The following is a 16,873-nucleotide window of genomic DNA, read 5'->3' on the forward strand; positions in this document are numbered from 1 at the left end:
GTCTCAGCAGAACAGGGGCAAGGCCACCTCCTGACCAGGGTAGGGCAAGGCCATCTCCTGACCAGGGGAGGGCAAGGCTCGAGGTGCGGGTGTGGGGCGTGCTCCCCTCGGGAACTGACAAAGAGTCACTACAGATGCCACTATCCACTGAGAGATAAATCGAAGCAAAATAAATACTTTATGATTGCCATATAACATTTAATTTTGTGTTTTGCCATGTGGATTGCCAACTGGTCCAGCATCATTCACTGAAAAGTCTGTTATCGCCTCATTGATTTCTCAAACATCTGTCTGGACCCAGCTCTCACGCCTGGGATTTTTTCTGCGGCCTCTTTTCTGCTCCAAGCTTCTAGCTTTGAGCCGGGACCACAGGCCTAAGTACTATTTTTATAATAAATCTTGACATATGCTATGGGAAGACCTTCTCTTCTTTATTCTTCAGAACTGTCTTGGCCATTTTGGACCTTTAAATTCCTTCCGAGTTTAATGAGCAGCTTGTCAACTTCCGGAAATGACCTGTCGGGATTTTGATTGAAATAGCATTGAGTTTTTGGATGAATCTGGACAGAACTCGTGCTTTTAAGATAGAATCTTCCCATCCATGAACATGTAGTTCTCTGTTGTCAATGGATGTTGAAAATTTTGTCTTTCACTAATTTCTTAAAATTTTAAAAGATTTTTGACATGTAATTTTTATTACTGTAAATGGCATCTTTAAAAAAATTATTTTCAGGACTTCCTTGGCAGTTCAGTAGTTAGGACTCCGCGCTTCCATTGCAGGGGGCGTGGATTCGATCCCGGGTCGGGGAGCTAAGATCCCACATGCCGCGCGACATAGCCAAAAAAAAAAAAATTATTTTCAAACTGGCTTTCCTGGTGTGTCACCATACTGCTGATTTTTGAAGTTGCTCATAAGTTGCTCTTATATCAAAACTCTCACTGGTTTGAACGCTCTGCTCCAGCGTCTGGATCTTCTTTGGGGACAACCGTATAGCCCGTCAACCACACACACCTTGTAGCTTCCCCCTCACCCCCGATCTGCAGCCCCACTTTGTCTTGGGCGCCCCTCCAGCCCTCATCCTTGCTGCACGTGTGTCTTGCACTAGCCTCCCGTGAGGACTGTTTCATTTGCACAAGTTCTGTTGTGCCTCTGGGCCTTGTGGGGGTCATTTCTCTGCCTGGAGTCTCCTTGTTCCCCCAGCTCCACCAGGTCTCGTGCAAATGTCACCACCCACGTGAAAGGTCCCTAACTCAGCCGCAGGAGGAATAGTTTCTTCATTCCTCAGAACTTCGGGGACAAAGGCATCTCCCGTAAGGGACCATGCACGACGTGCTGTGCTTCAGGCTTTGTCGCCCTTGTTGGAGGGAGGGCGCCCGAGCTCAGTGACTGTGTCAGATCCAGCTCTGTACTCCCAATGACTGGCCCCCCCAGAGCCTGGCACACAGGAAGCGTCAGGAAAGGCTTGATCAAGCTGTATCCGAACTTCAGTTGGTAAAGCTGGGGTGGTGGTTACCCCAGATCTAGAGTTGAATCCTTAACACTGTGGGTTCCAGGGACTGATTTCATCACATTAACCAACCTCGCAAAGTTTGATTTATAAGTTGGAAGACTCGTGTGAGAAAAATGGATTGTGAAATATATATTGATCTCTGTCCCCGGTTCCTGACACAGAGCTCCTAAAGCCCTTGGAATTTCATGGGTAAAGGAGTATCTTTTTTTTAATGAGATGACTCGGGTGGCGGGGAGGGGGCGGTCCTGAAGAGCTTCAGGAGTGGGGCTGGTCACTCGAAAAACCAAGCCATGATTAGAAGCTTGGGACTTTCAGCCCCCTGCTCCCCTTCTCTGGAGAGCAGAGAGGGGCTGGAGGTGGAGTTAATAATCCATCATGCCTACCTGATGAAGCCACCATAAAAGCACCAAGGATTCGCAGAGCTTCCGGGTTGCTCAACACATGGCGGTGCCAGGAGCGGGGTGCACCAGCGGGGACATGGGAGCTCTGTGCCCTTTCCCCAGACCCCACTCTATGCATCTTTCCATCTGGTTGTGCCCTAGCCTTCATCATGTTCTTTCATCATAAACCAGTAAATGTAAGTAAGGGTTTCAGTAGGTCCTATGAGCCATTCTAGCAAATTATCAAACCCAAGGAGGGGCTGTGAGGAACCCACCTTACAGACTAGTCAGATGAAGGTTTTGGGAATCTGGGACCTACTACCTATGATTGGCGTCTGAAGTGGGAGTTAGCCTTGTGGGGTTGAGCTGTGAACCTGTGGGGACCGCACTAACTCCAGTTACCGTCAGAACGGAACTGAATCACAGGACAAGCAGCTGGTGTCAAGAGAATGGGTTGAGATGGGGAAAAACCCCGCATCTGGTGTCAGAGGTCTTGTGAGTGTGGTAGTCGTCTTGAGAGTAAAGGAAAACACAGTTTATTAACCTAGGCTGTGACTTTGCTCTTACCTGGGAAACAAGACCAGCCATGGGCCCAGCGCACAGCCTCCCCAAGAGCTCAACCCCACCGGAGACCCCAAAATAGATGAGGGAGTTGTTGGTGAGCAGAGCTCCCAGCTCCAGCCAGCCAGCCTTGCCCTCCTATCACTTGTACTATCATTTTCTTTGTATATACATATTTTTTTAATATAAATTTATTTTATTTATTTTTGGCCGTGTTGGGTCTTCGTTGCTGCGCGTGGGCTTTCTCTAGTTGCGGTGCACGGGCTTCTCATTGCAGTGGCTTCTCTCGTTACGGAGCACGGGCTCTAGGCACGTGGGCTTCAGTTGTTGTGGCGTGCAGGCTCAGCAGTTGTGGCTCGCGGGCTCTAGAGCGCAGGCTCAGTAGTTGTGGTGCACGGGCTTAGTTGCTCCGCAGCATGTGGGATCTTCCCGGACCAGGGCTCAAACCCATGTCCCCTGCATCGGCAGGTGGATTCTTAACCACTGCGCCACCAGGGAAGCCCCTCTTTGTATATTTTTTAGAAGTCAATTATCTGCTTTCCCCTAAAATGTATTTGAAAAGGAAAATTTATATCACTTCTTTACATTTTAAACCAGGGTCACCGGAGATAAATAGAAAGTAACTGAAAAGAAAAAAAAATGCATTAAAGTTTAGCTGGAAAGTTCTGCCTGCTAATGGCGCTGGGCCCCAGGCCTGCCCTACCTACCACGATTCAGTGTAAGACACGTTAGTGCTGAAGGCCAGCACCAACTGAGGCTTCCTCCTGGACCACCATCAGTGGTCACAGCCTGTGGTCTCTAGAAGAAGCTGATCAGAGGCAGGACTCTGTATACTCCATCAGCATCACTGGCAATATCTAGTTAGCGTCCTGACTGAAGGGCTTCTTTTGTTTTCTTAGTGGGTATAAATCATCTAAACCTGGTAAGATTTAGAATTAAAATTAGAAATGTTTACAAGAATTTTTACAAGGTTTATATACATACAAAAAGCTTGGAAGAGTATCGCCCAAATGTCAGTCATGTTGACTGCTGGACTTGTGTGTGTGTGTGTGGAATAATTTTAGATTTACAGAGAAGTTGCAAAGATAATGCAGAGAGTTCTTATGTACCTTTCACCCAGTTTCAGTTTCCCCTAATGGTACATTCCTCTTATCTCACATTTCTGTGGTGCATTTGTCAGAACTAAGAAACCAACACTGGACATTACTATCAACTAAACTCTAGACTTTATTTGGATTTCACCAAATTTTCCATTAATGCCCTTTTTTTTGGTTCAAGGATCCAACACAGGGTCCCACCATTTCACTGAGTTGTCACGTCCCCTTTGTCTCCTCTGGTCTGTGACTGTTCTGTCTTTATTTTTATGACCTTGACGAGTGTTTTTCTCTGTTGTTAGTGCTTTGGGTGTCTTTTCTAAGAAACCACTGCCTAATTCGAGGTCGCAAGGGTTTTTACCCCTGTGTTTCCTTCGCAGAGTTTGTTCAGCTCTTACATCGAGGTCCTTGACCCATTTTGGGTTACTGTTTGTACACAGTGTGAGGCAGGGATCCAACTGCATTCTTTTGCATGAGGCTGTCCAGTCGTCCCAGCATCATCTGTTGAAAATACCATTCTTTCCCCACTGAATGGTCTTGGCACCATTGCTGAAAATTAACTGACCATAAATGTGAGAGTTTATTTCTGGATCATCAATTCTAGATTACATATAAATCAATATTTCATGCAGTACCACACTGTCTTAATTACTGCAGCATTTTAGTAAGTTTCAAAACTGCAAAGTGCGAGTCCTCCAACTTTTTCAAGACTGTTTTGGCTATTCTGGGTCCCCTGAATTTCCATATGAATTTTAGAGTTAGCTTGTCAATTTCTACAAAGAAACCAACTGGATTTTGACGGGCATTGTATTCATCACTGTGCTTTTTGATAACACGTAAAAGCAAATATGCCAGTTCATAGTTATGTCACGAAACTTCACTGGAATAACAATATGGTCCCAACTTTTCATATTAAACAATTAGAAAACTTAAAGGGACACATTTATTTTGAACATCACATCTGAACACAGGGGTTTAGTTTGTTTGAAGACTTTATTTCTAACAGATGTTACAGCTTATAAGTCATAAAAATCATCAAAATCATCGGTGGACGTGTTATGGTTTCTAGGACGTAAGGCAGCTTCGATCTCTGAGTTACTGTCGTCAGACTCGTCCCAGAAGGCTGGAAGAGAAAACCAGACAGCTGCTCAGCATCTCTGCAGTCTGATGAGCTCGGCTTAATCAGCCGTGGCCCGCAAAGGGCCTCCTGGGGGCCCTGGGTGGTGCACCTGAGCGGACGCGCCCGGGGCGCAGGCCAGCGCTGCTGCACCCACGACTCGCTTCTGCGTGCTCCACGTGCTACGATGGGAACTCGTGGCAGAACACTTGCTCCTCCCTTCTGCCCAGCTCTGCACTGTAGGATGGGAATCTGTAACCTGGGCAAACATGGGGGCAGGGCGGCTGGGTGCTCTATCGGGCCCGGGAACAGCTTGCCTGACTGCTCCTCGCCGCGAGCTCCCTCTGTTCCTCAGCACAGGGACGCGGTGGAGGAACAGCAGTGAGGTCTGCACTGAGACGAGGGCGTGGGTACACACAGTTCATTTGGGAGGTGACCCTGGGCAGGACGGGGGGTGGAGAGGGTGTTAACCAGGAGCAGGGCTGGCAGTGGACGGCTGGGGCCGGGGCCTCGGAGAGACCTCAGAACGCTCCTCAGATGGTCCCAAAAGCCAGCAAGGAAGTGGGGTTATTTATCCACCAACTCCCACCCTTCAGTGGCTGGGGGTTGTTCTCAACCAGGCGTCAACTCCCTGGAGCTCCTGGCTCCTGTGGCCAGAGAAAACCCCCGAGTGGAGCCGCAAGCTGCCCGACGGGGAGGCTGCAGGCTCGGCCTGGAGCGCCAGGGTGTGGTGGGCCCACCGCCTGCGACACTGACCACCCCTCTGACCCCCGTATCTACAAGGCACGGCCTGCCAGCACCGCGATGACTCCTGAGATGTGACCCCATCTAATCCTCGCACCAACCTGGCGAGGTGAGTACAAACACCTCTTGTTTTCCCAAGGCTGAGAGGGTAAGTATGTGGCCCGATCACGGCGGCAGAGGGTGCTCAAGCCCCAAGTCCCACCGGGACTCCCTGCTGGGAGTTCCCTGCTGGGAACAGGGTTTCAGAGGCAGGAGTAGAGAGAGGCGGCCCAAGCTCAGCAGGGCATACGCCACTACCAGTGTAGAAGGAGGGTGTTGAGGGATACATAGGAGCTCCCTGGGCAGAGGAAAAGGGACAGAATGTCACAGAGAAGGAAGGGCGTGAGCGAAGGCACAGAGGTACAAGGGTGGAGCCCAGGGAAGGCTGGCTGCGGCTGGACCCACCGAGGAGAGGACGAGACCTCGGAGGAACAGGGCTGGGAGCAGGGGCCGGGCCAGACCACAAGGGGACGTTCCAGACTCTACCCTGCAGGTGGCGGGGGCGCTGGCCCTGCTTCCCCAGCAGGCAGACGTCTGGATGGGGATTCAGAAGCCAGGGCTGGGGGAGGGGCGGGGGAGGGCTACCGCAGGAGCCCTCAGGTCAGAGCAGTGGGTACCTGCGGGCAGTGGCAGTGAGGACGGGGACAGAGGTGAGGACGTTTCATGTGGAAGACATGGCGGGGGGCGGGGGGGGAGGCCAGGATCCCCTGCAAAGTCATACCTGCAGATTAAAGCGCTGGGCACCGTGGACCCCGACACCCGTGTTCTCAGGAGAAGCCCCCAGTCCTCCCCCAGGAGAGCCGCAGGGCCCGTGAGCACAGGCGGGCGCCTCCGCCGCCCCCAAGGGTGCCTGACACCACGCGTCACAACCACCCTTTTAGCTAAAACACAAAATGAGAGTCTGGTCTCTGGTTATTTCTCTTACCTTTAGACTTTAAATTGGTAGTTAGTTTCTTTTTGTTTTCATGCCTGGAAAATAAAGAAAGAACCTAAGTCCTGAAAAAATAAAGACAATCAGACGAATAGTTTTACAAGGAGCGCACTAGGGAAGAAGCACACATTACTCACTGGGGGGCCAGAAGGTTTACATTTACTCCCCGAGTTTTAAAAGCAAAAAGCCCTGCGGATGCTCTGGTGGGAGGGTCCCGGGCGCATTGGGCCGCACGCTGGGCGCTCACTGGGGAGGCCGCCAGGGCAGGAGGCAGGCCCTGGGACGTACCGAGCGGGCAAAGCTCAGCGCTGCCAGCTAAGCTGAAAGCAGAGGGTCTGAGGAACAGGGAGAAGTCGGCCAGGAGGTTAAAACACTTACCTTTGTTAAGCCAGCAATACGGTACCACTCAACTGCTTAACAAGGAGTTCAAAATAAACTGTTTGCTTAATTAAGGGTATTAACTCCTGGTAGAGAAAAACGCAAGACTCCCGTCACCCGTGTTTAGGTTTCTCAAATTCTTTAAAGTTTGTCCTAAATGGTCAACGAGATATTAAAAAAGAAACAGTCACTTGTGTATGGCTTGACATTTTGATGTTTTTCTCATGCTCCTGCTGAAGTTTTCCCTCGCGTTTACATTTGCAGATTACTCCGCGAAGGCCGATTCCAGCCTTTAGGTGGGAAGAGTGCTGAGAAAGGCCGAGGACACATCGTGCAGCAGCACTGCTGCTCTCTCGGCGGGACCCTGGCCCTCCTGATGCAAGAAACCCTGGCAACACACCTCTGTCACTTTGGGTCAAGTCTGGCTAACCTATGGTTTGAAAATCTGCCTTTTGCCATAGCTGCCATAATTTACATTTTTTTTTTTTTTTTCAGTAAAACAAGCTCCATGAAGGCATAATTTTCTAGGCAGTCTGCGCTCTGTCAGTGCTCCCTTTAAACTTGGTGCCTGTTTCTTTGTTTTGATTGAAGTATAGTTGATGTACAATATTATATGAGTTACAGGTATACAACATGGTGATTCACAATTTTTAAAGGCTATACTCCATTTATAGTTACTGTAAAATACTGGCTGTATTCCCTGTGTTGCACAATGTATCCGTACCTCTTAATCCCTTCCCCCTGTCTCGCCCACCCCCCAGCCCCCTGCACTGGTAACCACTAGTTTGTTCCCTGTATCTAGTTTTTTTTTTTAATTTTTATTGGAGTATAGTTGATTTATAATGTTGTGTTAGTTTCTGCTGTACAACAAGGTGAATCACTTATACATACACATATATCCATTCTTTTTTAGATTCTTTTCCCATATAGTCATTACATTACAGAGTATTGAGTAGAGTTCCCTGTGCTATACAGTAGGTCCTTATTAGTGTTCTCTATATCTGTGAGTCTGTTTCTTTTTCTATTACATTCACTAGTTTGTTGTATTTTTTAGGTTCCACATATAAGTGATATACAGCATTTGTCTTTCTCCGACTTATTTCACTTAGTGTAATACCCTCTAAGCCCACCCATGTTGTTGCAAATGACAAAATTTCATTCTTTTTTATGGCTGAGGAGTATTCTATTGTGTATATATGTACCACATCTTCTTTATCCATTGTCTGTTAATGGGCACTTAGGTTGCTCCCATACCTTAGCTGTTGTAAATAGTGCTGCTACGAACATTGGGGTGCACGTGTCTTTTCAAATAGTGTTTTCATTTCTTTCAGATACATACCCAGGAGTGGAATTGCTGGGTAATATGGTAGTTCTATTTTTAGTTTTTTGAGAGACCTCCATACTGTTTTCTACAGTGGCTGCACCAATTTACATTCCCACGAACAGTGTACGAAGGGTTCCCTTTTCTCCTTGCCAATATTTGTTATTTATGGTCTTTTTAATGATGGCCATTCTAACCGGTGTGAGGTGATACCTCATTGTGGTTTTGATTTGCATTTCTCTAATAATTAGCAATGTGGAGCATCTTTCCATGAGCTTGTTGGCCATCTCTATGTCTTCTTCAATAAATTTGAAAAATGTCTATTCAGGTCTTCTGCCCATTTTTTAATCAGGTTGTTTTATTGATATTGAGTTGTATGAGCTGTTTATATATTTTGGATATTAACCGCTTATCAGTCATATCATTAGCAAATATTTTCTCCCAGTCTGTAGGCTGTCTTTTCATGTTGTCAATGGTTTCCTTTGCTGTACAAAAGCTTTAAGTTTAATTAGGTCCCATTTGTTTATTTTTGCTTTTATTTCCTTTGCTTTAGGAGACAGATCCAAAAAAACATTGCTACGATTTATGTCAAAGCATGTTCTGCCTGTTTTCCGCTAGGAGTTTTATAGTATCCGGCCTTAACATTGAGGTCTTTAATCCATTTTGAGTTTATTTTTGTGTATGTTAGAGAATGTTCTAATTTCATTGTTTTACATGTGGTTGTCCAGCTTTTCCAGCACCACTTGTTGAAAAGACTGGTCTTATCTCCATTGTATATTCTTGCCTCCTTTGTTATAGATTAACTGACCATATATGTGTGGGTTTATTTCTGGGCTCTCTATTCGGTTTCATTGATCTATGTGTCTGTTTTTATGCCAGTAATGTACTGTTTGATGACTGTAGCTTTGTAGTTAGGGAGTGTGATTCCTCCAGCTCTGTTCTTCTTTCTCAAGATTGTTTTGGTTATTCGGGATCTTCTGTGTTCCCATATGAATTTCAAAATTATTTGTTCTATTTCTGTGAAAAATGCCCTTGGTATTTTGATAGGGATTGCACTGAACCTGTAGATTGCCTTGGGTAGTATGGTCATTTTAACAATATTAATTCTTCCAATTCATGAACACAGTATATCTTTCCATATGCTTGTACTGTCTTCAATTTCTTTCATCAGTATCTTACAGTTTTCCGAGTACAGGTCTTTTATCTCCTTAGGTAGGTTTATTCCTAGGCGTTTTATAATTTTTGATGCAACGGTAAATGGGATTGTTTTCTTAATTTCTTTCTGATAGTTCATTGTTATTGTATAGAAATGCAACAGATTTCAGTATATTAATTTTATATCCTTCAACTTTACTGAATTCATTGATGCGTTCTAGTAGTTTTCTGGTGGCATCTTTAGAATTTTCTATGTATAGTACTGTGTCGTCTGCAAAGAGTGACAGTTTTACTTCTTCCTTTCCAATTTGGATTCCTTTTATTTCTTTTTCTTGTCTGATTGCTGTGGCTGGGATTTCCAATACTATGTTAAATAAAAGTGGCAAGAGTGGGCATCCTTGTCTTGTTCCTGATCTTAGAGGAAACGCTTTCAGCTTTCCTTGGCGAGTGCCTGTTTATCTGATGTGACCAACTAGTGGCCTATGCCATTTCTCCATGAAGAGTGGACGGCCCCGCTGCCAGTCAGGTGGCTGCTGACAGTATAAACCGGAGTCCACCTTCTGTAAGTGTGCATGCACACCCACACACCCACACACACAAAACACCACTGTGGGTTGTGTCTACTCTCTATCCAGCTCCCACTTCACGAGGACACCAGGCTCAGTGCGGGGTGGGTAGGCAGACATAACAATGCTGTAAAGATGGAGAGAGACTAGTTTGCCAGCTGATATTCAAATAGTAAGAGCCACGTAGGGTTGTGGGGAGACGGCAGGAGCACCACAGGCAGGAGGCAGGCAGGAGGACTGAGAGAACAGGTGGATGACGGGGCGGGTGGTGGTGTGGCTGCAGGATCCCAGGGGAAGCAATGCACTCCCTGGACTCTACTATGAGAGCTGGAAAGGATTTCCAGGCCAGGACCAAGGCAAGGGCATAGAGGCAGGCGAGCACATGCCAGGTCCTTACAGCCTGGCCCCTGCTCTGAGCTCCACATGCATGTCCAGGGCTCACCTGCTGGCTCCACTTGGCTGCCTCCAAAGAGTCTCACGGCCAACACGCCCATCCACAACCAAACTCAAGCTCCTCCACCAAACCTGGGCCCTTCTCCTGTCTCAGCTAACGGCACCCCAAGCCTCAAGTCCCTCCCAACCCCTCACCACTCCTCTGCCCTCCCACACCCAATCAGCCCCTAGGTCCTGCCAAGTTTACCTCCCGGCGCTTCCAAGGGTCCTCACCCGTCCCCTACGCACTGCCACCGCCTGGTCGACCAAACCAGCATCTCTTGCCTGGACCTTCTAACAGCCCCCTAACTGGTGATACCACATCCACCTTGTCCCCTCCGACCCACTTTCCACTCGGCAGCAAGGGTGAGCTTTCGAAACACAAATCTGATCCCTCTGCCTCCTTGCTGAAAACTCTTCAATGCCTTCCCACTGCTTTTGGCAAAAGAACTAAATCCTAAACAGCGCCTCCCAGGTTGACGCCCAGACTTTGTTGGGCCTCCTGCTGTAGCCTCCCCATCCCCCACACCCCACCCTCGACCCCCGAGTCCTCAATGAATTTGCTACTTCACAGCCATTTCTGTCACTAACTGACATGTGACTGCCCTTAGGCTGTCAGCTCCACGAGAGCTGCCACCGTACCAGTTTCAGTCCCCGGGGTACCCAGTGCTCTGCACTTAGTAGGTGCTCAGTGATATGTGTAGAAGGAATAGATGAGCCTCACTAAGCATAGGGCCGTGCCTAAAGGCACGTGATCAACATTTGATGTTAGATTATTTAATTTGCATGTTTCTACTTCTGAGTTCAGATCAGGTTGTTCAAGTGTCTTCCCAGAAACATGTTTCAGAACTAAACGCATGTGTTCACCCCTGAGGAAGGTGGAAAATGCTTCCAGGTGTTTCCGACGCCATCCTCACCCCTTAGGGGAAGTATTTTTCCCTTTGGGAAATCATCTCTGCTAGTCGATGTGACATTGCAGTGCAAGGTTGATTTTTCTTACACATGACTCGTAGGGTCAATATTTCTTTCTCCAGGTCACACCTAACGTCTAAAGCTAAGTCAAGGCCAAAGGGGATGGTGTGAGCTCTCGGAGTAGACAGAGCCAACCTGTTTAGCTATTATCGTAAATGAGAGAGAACCCAAACCAAATGCACTTCTGAAAGCGTAAGAATGCGAGAGTTCAGGTTATAAGCCACGGGCCATGGTCCCTGTGCTCCACCAGATGTGCCTGACCTTCCCTGACAGTGTGGACGTCACACCTCCATTGTGTAAGGCAGAGGCAGCGAAGGTGAGCTGTAGAGAGCCAGTGAGTAAGTGGTTCGGGTGTTGTGGTCTCTGTCGTAACCACTCTACTCCGGCTGCTGCACGGAAACAGCCACGGACAATGTGTGAACTAGCGGATGTGGCTTTGTTACAAGCAAACTTCACTCAGAGACACTGCAACTTGAATTTCATATAACTTTCAGGTACCGTGCAGCATTACTCCTCTTTGGGTTTTTCCCAGCCATTAAAAACCATACAACCTCTCTCAGCCTGCGGGCCGCACAGAACGAGAAGAGGCCCAGGGCCAGGGCTGCCGAGGCCTCCATGAAGCGCTGCCACCGCCTGACGCCCGGCAGCAGGCGAGGGAGCCCGCCCTCCCCGGCCTGCTCGTGGGCGGCTCCTGGAATCCAAGAGAGCAGAGTTTTAATTTTTTCCCTAGAAGTTTACAATTAGTCTGGAGGTCCTACTTCCAAACAAACCACTTTCAGGTAAGACACCACAGATAACTGATTAGATTAAGGCGTGAGCATGCTCTGCTGGTCTCATTCACGGGACACCACCGTCTCTGCGCAGTGTCCCGGGAGGTGTGGCACCTCCCCCTCTGCACAGTGACCACCATGTGCCCCCCAGTGAGACGCTCCCTGTCAACATTTTGCCACACTGGCTCTGTCACATGTCTTCTCTCTCTGTCCATCAAGCCATCTCAGTTTTCGATGCTGTTTATAAATTCCCTTGCTATTGATAAGGGATTAGGACAGACAGGTAAGGACAACTCTCATCAAAATCACTTTTGCTAAAAAAAAAATAAATAAATAAAAAACAAATTTTAAAAAAAATCACTTTTGCTCTCATCCTTGCTACACATAAGAAGTTATGGTCAGCTGGGGTCTTAACAGCAGGTTTTATTCTAAGCACAGCACCTAGTGAACGCCTAGGATGTGATCCTGCTGACACGGGTAGTAGAGAAAGAGTCACAGGTGTTGACTATTCATTTAATTTTTAAAATTTTAAAATTTTTATTTTGTTTTTAGTTTTGGCTGTGTCAGGTCTTAGTTGCAACATGCGGGATTTTCCGTTGCAGTGCGCGAGCTCAGTAGTCGTGGTGCGTGGGCTTAGCTGCCCCGCGGCGTGTGGGATCTTCGTTCCCCGACCAGGGATCGAACCCGCGTCCCCTGCATTGGAAGGCAGATTCTTTACCACTGGACCACCAGGGAACTCCCTCGACTATTCATTTTATATGAACAAAAGGCTAATAATATCACTAGAAATAGGCTACACGGGCAACATAAGTACAAAATTAGGTGGCAAGGATGTCTGCCAGGATTCAGGTTTGCTTTGTGGGGCCAGCAAGTAGAGACAAAAATGAGGCATGGAAAACCTACGATTCCTAGGAGACTCATCATTAAGTCATACCAGGGCTCAGGAGGCAGCGCGCTATGTGAGGGGTGACGGAGGCTGTCGGGTGAGCACAGGGTCCCAGGGAGGTGCGCCACAGGAGCTCCTCAGAGCGGCGGGATGTTCTAACGTTAGTGACACAGACTCTCAACCTCATGGTCAGCAACATATTTTTGAAAGAAAAAAATATCTACAGCCCATTAACAAACATACCCAACTTACTGTGGCTTTGAGGCCACGTCCGTCAAGTTTGGCAATGAGCTTCTGAGGGTCCTGCCAAGACCATGGCCTATGGTGTCGGGGGTGATGAGGAAGGGCCCCAGCGGGAAGAGCCCTTGCAGTTCTAGAGTCTTATCATAAGCCTGAAAACAGTAACTAACTTATGAGAAGATGTGGTCTCTACACTCTGAATTCTGTAAGTTTAATGATTTTGACTAAGCTAAAATCAGTATTAAAATGTCTCACACAGCATCTTCAGCTAGAATTTTCCTCAAAACAGACATGTTTCTGAAAAGCACAAGGCAAAAAAAAAATTCAGAAAGAAAATAAAAAATCCCAATCAGTGTTCCAACAAATCCCTGTAAATCCTCAATTTTCAGTGTTAGAGGCAGACCGGTCTGAGACAGCTTTAATTTGACAAAGTCTGAGTGCCCCCTGATGGTCAACCAGGGGCCCTGCAGCAGATGCCATTTTTTAGGGGTCAACTTCTTTACTCCTTCCCTTCAGTCAATCAAGCAAAGACTGTTCTTTCGTGCTGTGTCGAAAAAATAAAGTAGGCAGGCTTATGACAAGAAACGTGGAATATTTAGGAAGCTGCTACTTTGGTAGAATTTAAGGAGAATGTAGGTTTGCTAAACCAGAGACAGAGACTGGGGCTTTTATACCAGAACATAAAGGACTTCCAGGAAAACCTCACTTTTATTTCTCTGGACTACTGGTTCCTTGTGATTCACCTTATCATCCCAGGGGAAGCGGCCCAGGATCAGGCAAGAAGAGACAGGACGGCCCCACCAGAGCAGCAGCTGCCGCCTGGTGCCCTCCGCTGGCCACTCCCATGGCTGCAGGGCTGGCACCAAATGCCACCAGCGGCCCTGCCAGGGTGCGGTGGCTGGGTGACTTCTGCTACCTTTTCCCCAGGCAATTATGTTGCAAGCACACATCTTTTTCTTTCGGTAAAACGTTATCTCAATCCAAGCAGTAAACCGCAGTTACATGGCAGGCGGTTAAAATACGCTCTCTGTTGAATAAATGGATCCGGGAGAGTGAAAACGGCTTCCTGGGGAAGGTGGGGCGAGACAGTGTTTGCGGAGGAGAGGAAGCTCTGGCATGCACCTCTCAACAAAAGGGAACAAGTGGTCTTTACTCAGAGAACAGCTTCCTATTAGGACTCACTCCTTCGTACATTATGCCTTTCATCCCCACTCAACCACAAAATGATTTTGCTGAGGCAAATACAATGGTAGAAAAAGATTTACACTGAAAGAATCTTTAATAATAAACTGTTGCCGATCTGCCTACTTGCCCGTGATTTATAATACAATAAACATCGGATTCTATTACGGCTCATGCACTGAAGCCGCTGCTCTGGAAAACGGAATATGAAAGCACCGGGACCCCACCACCATCACAATGAAATGAGCATGGATAAATGTGCTAAGAGTATCTCTTTGCATCTTTTATAGCTTGTGTGTATTAATCTGTAACGCTTATTAAGAAAGTCATTGCTATGCAAAGCAGCACCCAATCCCTTTCTCTGGCTTTTCAACAGAGTGCACTGTTTAGCCAATAGGACGGACCCTCTGGTCCTCATTCTGCATTCATCACAGGCAACATTTGCACAATGTATCTCTCAAAGGCGGCTGAAAGGAAGGCCTTAATACTCATGTAAACAACTGCAAACCAATTACTTAATGAATCAGGCCCACACATAATGAGGTGCAGACAAAGAGCTATAAATGCATTTTTGCGCCCAAGCCGCTGCTTTAAAGTAAAATCCCTCAGCTGTAGTTTGGGCTTAACTAGCACATCATAATTATTGTCTCTAGGACATCAGAGGAAGCCATTTTTTTTAAGGTCCAGCAGGGTCTTTTTTTTTTTTTTTTTGAGGTTGCTCATCAGCTCACTGACAAAATAGAGCAAAGAAGAATTTTTAAAAGTGCTACAGCAGTACTGCACTGTTAACGTTTATTCTCAAGTACTGGGTTTCGAGACCACTTGTAAAAGCAATAAAGCACGAGGAGTGACTGCAGTAAGTGGGATCCTTAAATGTAAGCCTCTAAGAAATTTCAGTGAATCCAGGCACAAACAGCAAGCCCCGGGCTCTCAAAAGCCTGAGGCGGCGTATGAACACCAAACCCAGCACAAGAACCAGCCGTGGCAAACAGCGCACCAAACCCACACACTCCATGCCCAGAACTTTCATCTCTGGATTATTATCAACTGTCGAGAACCAAGGGTTCCTTGAAGGCCTCTTTTTTTTTTTTTTTCTGTAAAGGGGATGATGTGATTACTTATAATTTAGGAAATTAATTTCATGCAGAAACGACAGTAATAACAAAAGGCTCCTGCCTAAAATTGAAAGGGAAAGGAGTTTGATTTTATAATGAAATATAGATGCAAGATGTGAAATGTCAAATGATCAGACTGAGAAAATGTTCTACAGAATCTGACTGCTTTCTAAATGTGTTTAAACATTACCCCAAGAATATATATATATACACACACACATATATATATAAATAACAGTTTAAGAAGAATTGGGTTTTTTAGTGCCTCTAAAATATAAAGAAAATAAACACTTCTAACAATCTTGAAAACCTAAAGGGATGTATTATTAAGCCAAATGGTGACATTAAACCCTAAAAACTACCTGTAGAATTTATTATCTTTTAAATTTCTTTCAGGAGACCTAGAACTTGAATTTATAATATAATCATAAAAATATAATACTTTTAACACTCTTCCTGTCCCATAATTCATTATCTCTCACTTCCTTCAAAAACAGAGATGAAAGATATTAAAGATAATAATTTCTAAAAATTAAATGAGTGATTCCCTAAAATTGAACACACCAGGTTTCTAAAAGTAAGAACTTAATATCAGAAAACCAATCTCATTTAAATATATCCCAGGTCCTAAAAATACTGTAGTGTTTTTCAAAATAGAAATGAAAATGAGATTTTTTTTTTACTGTAAAAATACCACAATTCTGAACAAATAATTTTATCTTACGGGACATTACAAACGTAAACTTCCTGTTTTAAAATTTCATCAGGGCGAGCAGTTAATTCGAATGTAACGCAATCATCTACAGGACATCTTTTGAGGGGAAATGTTATTACAAAAGGCAAACTTGTGTTGTTTTAAATGCTATTTAGCCCAAAGCGGAAAGGTAGGTATGTCATCAGACAACTGCTTCTACTCCCATCCACAAATTCTTCCTAAGTGACTCAATGCCATTGCACGATTAGTATTTTATGTTGATGACAAATCTAGCACACGACTCACTTATCACTGCTCCAAAAACTTACAAGGAGTGCTACAGTTTAACAAATGTGAAAAGATAAATTTTCACATCTGAAAATAAGCAAGAAAGTATCAGAAAGGGAAAGAATAGTCCAGCCCAAATACTAGGTAAAAAAGAGGAATACAAAAACAAATATCCAGCAATTGCTTGTATATATCTCCACGGTCTCAGAAAGAAGAAACAGGCCACTTTATTTCTTTTAAGGCCTGGCTCTTTCTCTCTGCCCTCTCCGACACCCTCCATTGTGTGGTTTCTAAGCAGCCCTACTGCGAGCAGCTGTAGACGCTAATTTGTGGTTCACTGAGGTGTCAATTGAGTCTTAAACCAAGGAAACAACAGCTGCAAAACAATACTTGGCTCTGGTGCAAATATTTTCAAAGGTAGACTAAAGTTTCCACTGTCATTTCAGATAAACAAAAACCCAAACCATAACCTTCCATCAAGTCACAGAGCAAAATCA

At 45.9% G+C, this 16,873-nt stretch overlaps 1 protein-coding gene and 1 long non-coding RNA gene across 7 annotated transcripts in view; one reads left to right on the plus strand and one right to left on the minus strand.

The window, feature by feature from the left end:
- Positions 1 to 4,520: 4,520 nt before the first annotated feature.
- The window catches only part of KIZ (kizuna centrosomal protein), a 112,627-nt gene continuing 100,274 nt past the window's right edge, over positions 4,521 to 16,873 (minus strand). For all 6 annotated transcript variants that reach the window (XM_082360545.1, XM_082360543.1, XM_082360546.1 and 3 more), the window contains 2 exons: positions 6,372 to 6,415; positions 4,521 to 4,669 (listed from right to left, as the gene is read on the minus strand). In XM_082360545.1, coding sequence (XP_082216671.1) covers positions 4,563 to 4,669; positions 6,372 to 6,415 — 151 coding nt within the window. In that variant the 3' untranslated portion in view covers positions 4,521 to 4,562. The remainder of the gene's footprint in view (positions 4,670 to 6,371; positions 6,416 to 16,873) is intronic.
- On the plus strand, positions 4,676 to 7,564 carry LOC309613588. The gene is made up of 2 exons (XR_014235802.1): positions 4,676 to 5,516; positions 7,020 to 7,564. It is a non-coding gene; the product is annotated as an uncharacterized lncRNA (long non-coding RNA).

This window comes from Balaenoptera borealis (assembly GCF_965194805.1).
Source record: "Balaenoptera borealis genome assembly, chromosome: 16".
Lineage (NCBI taxonomy): Eukaryota > Metazoa > Chordata > Mammalia > Artiodactyla > Balaenopteridae > Balaenoptera > Balaenoptera borealis.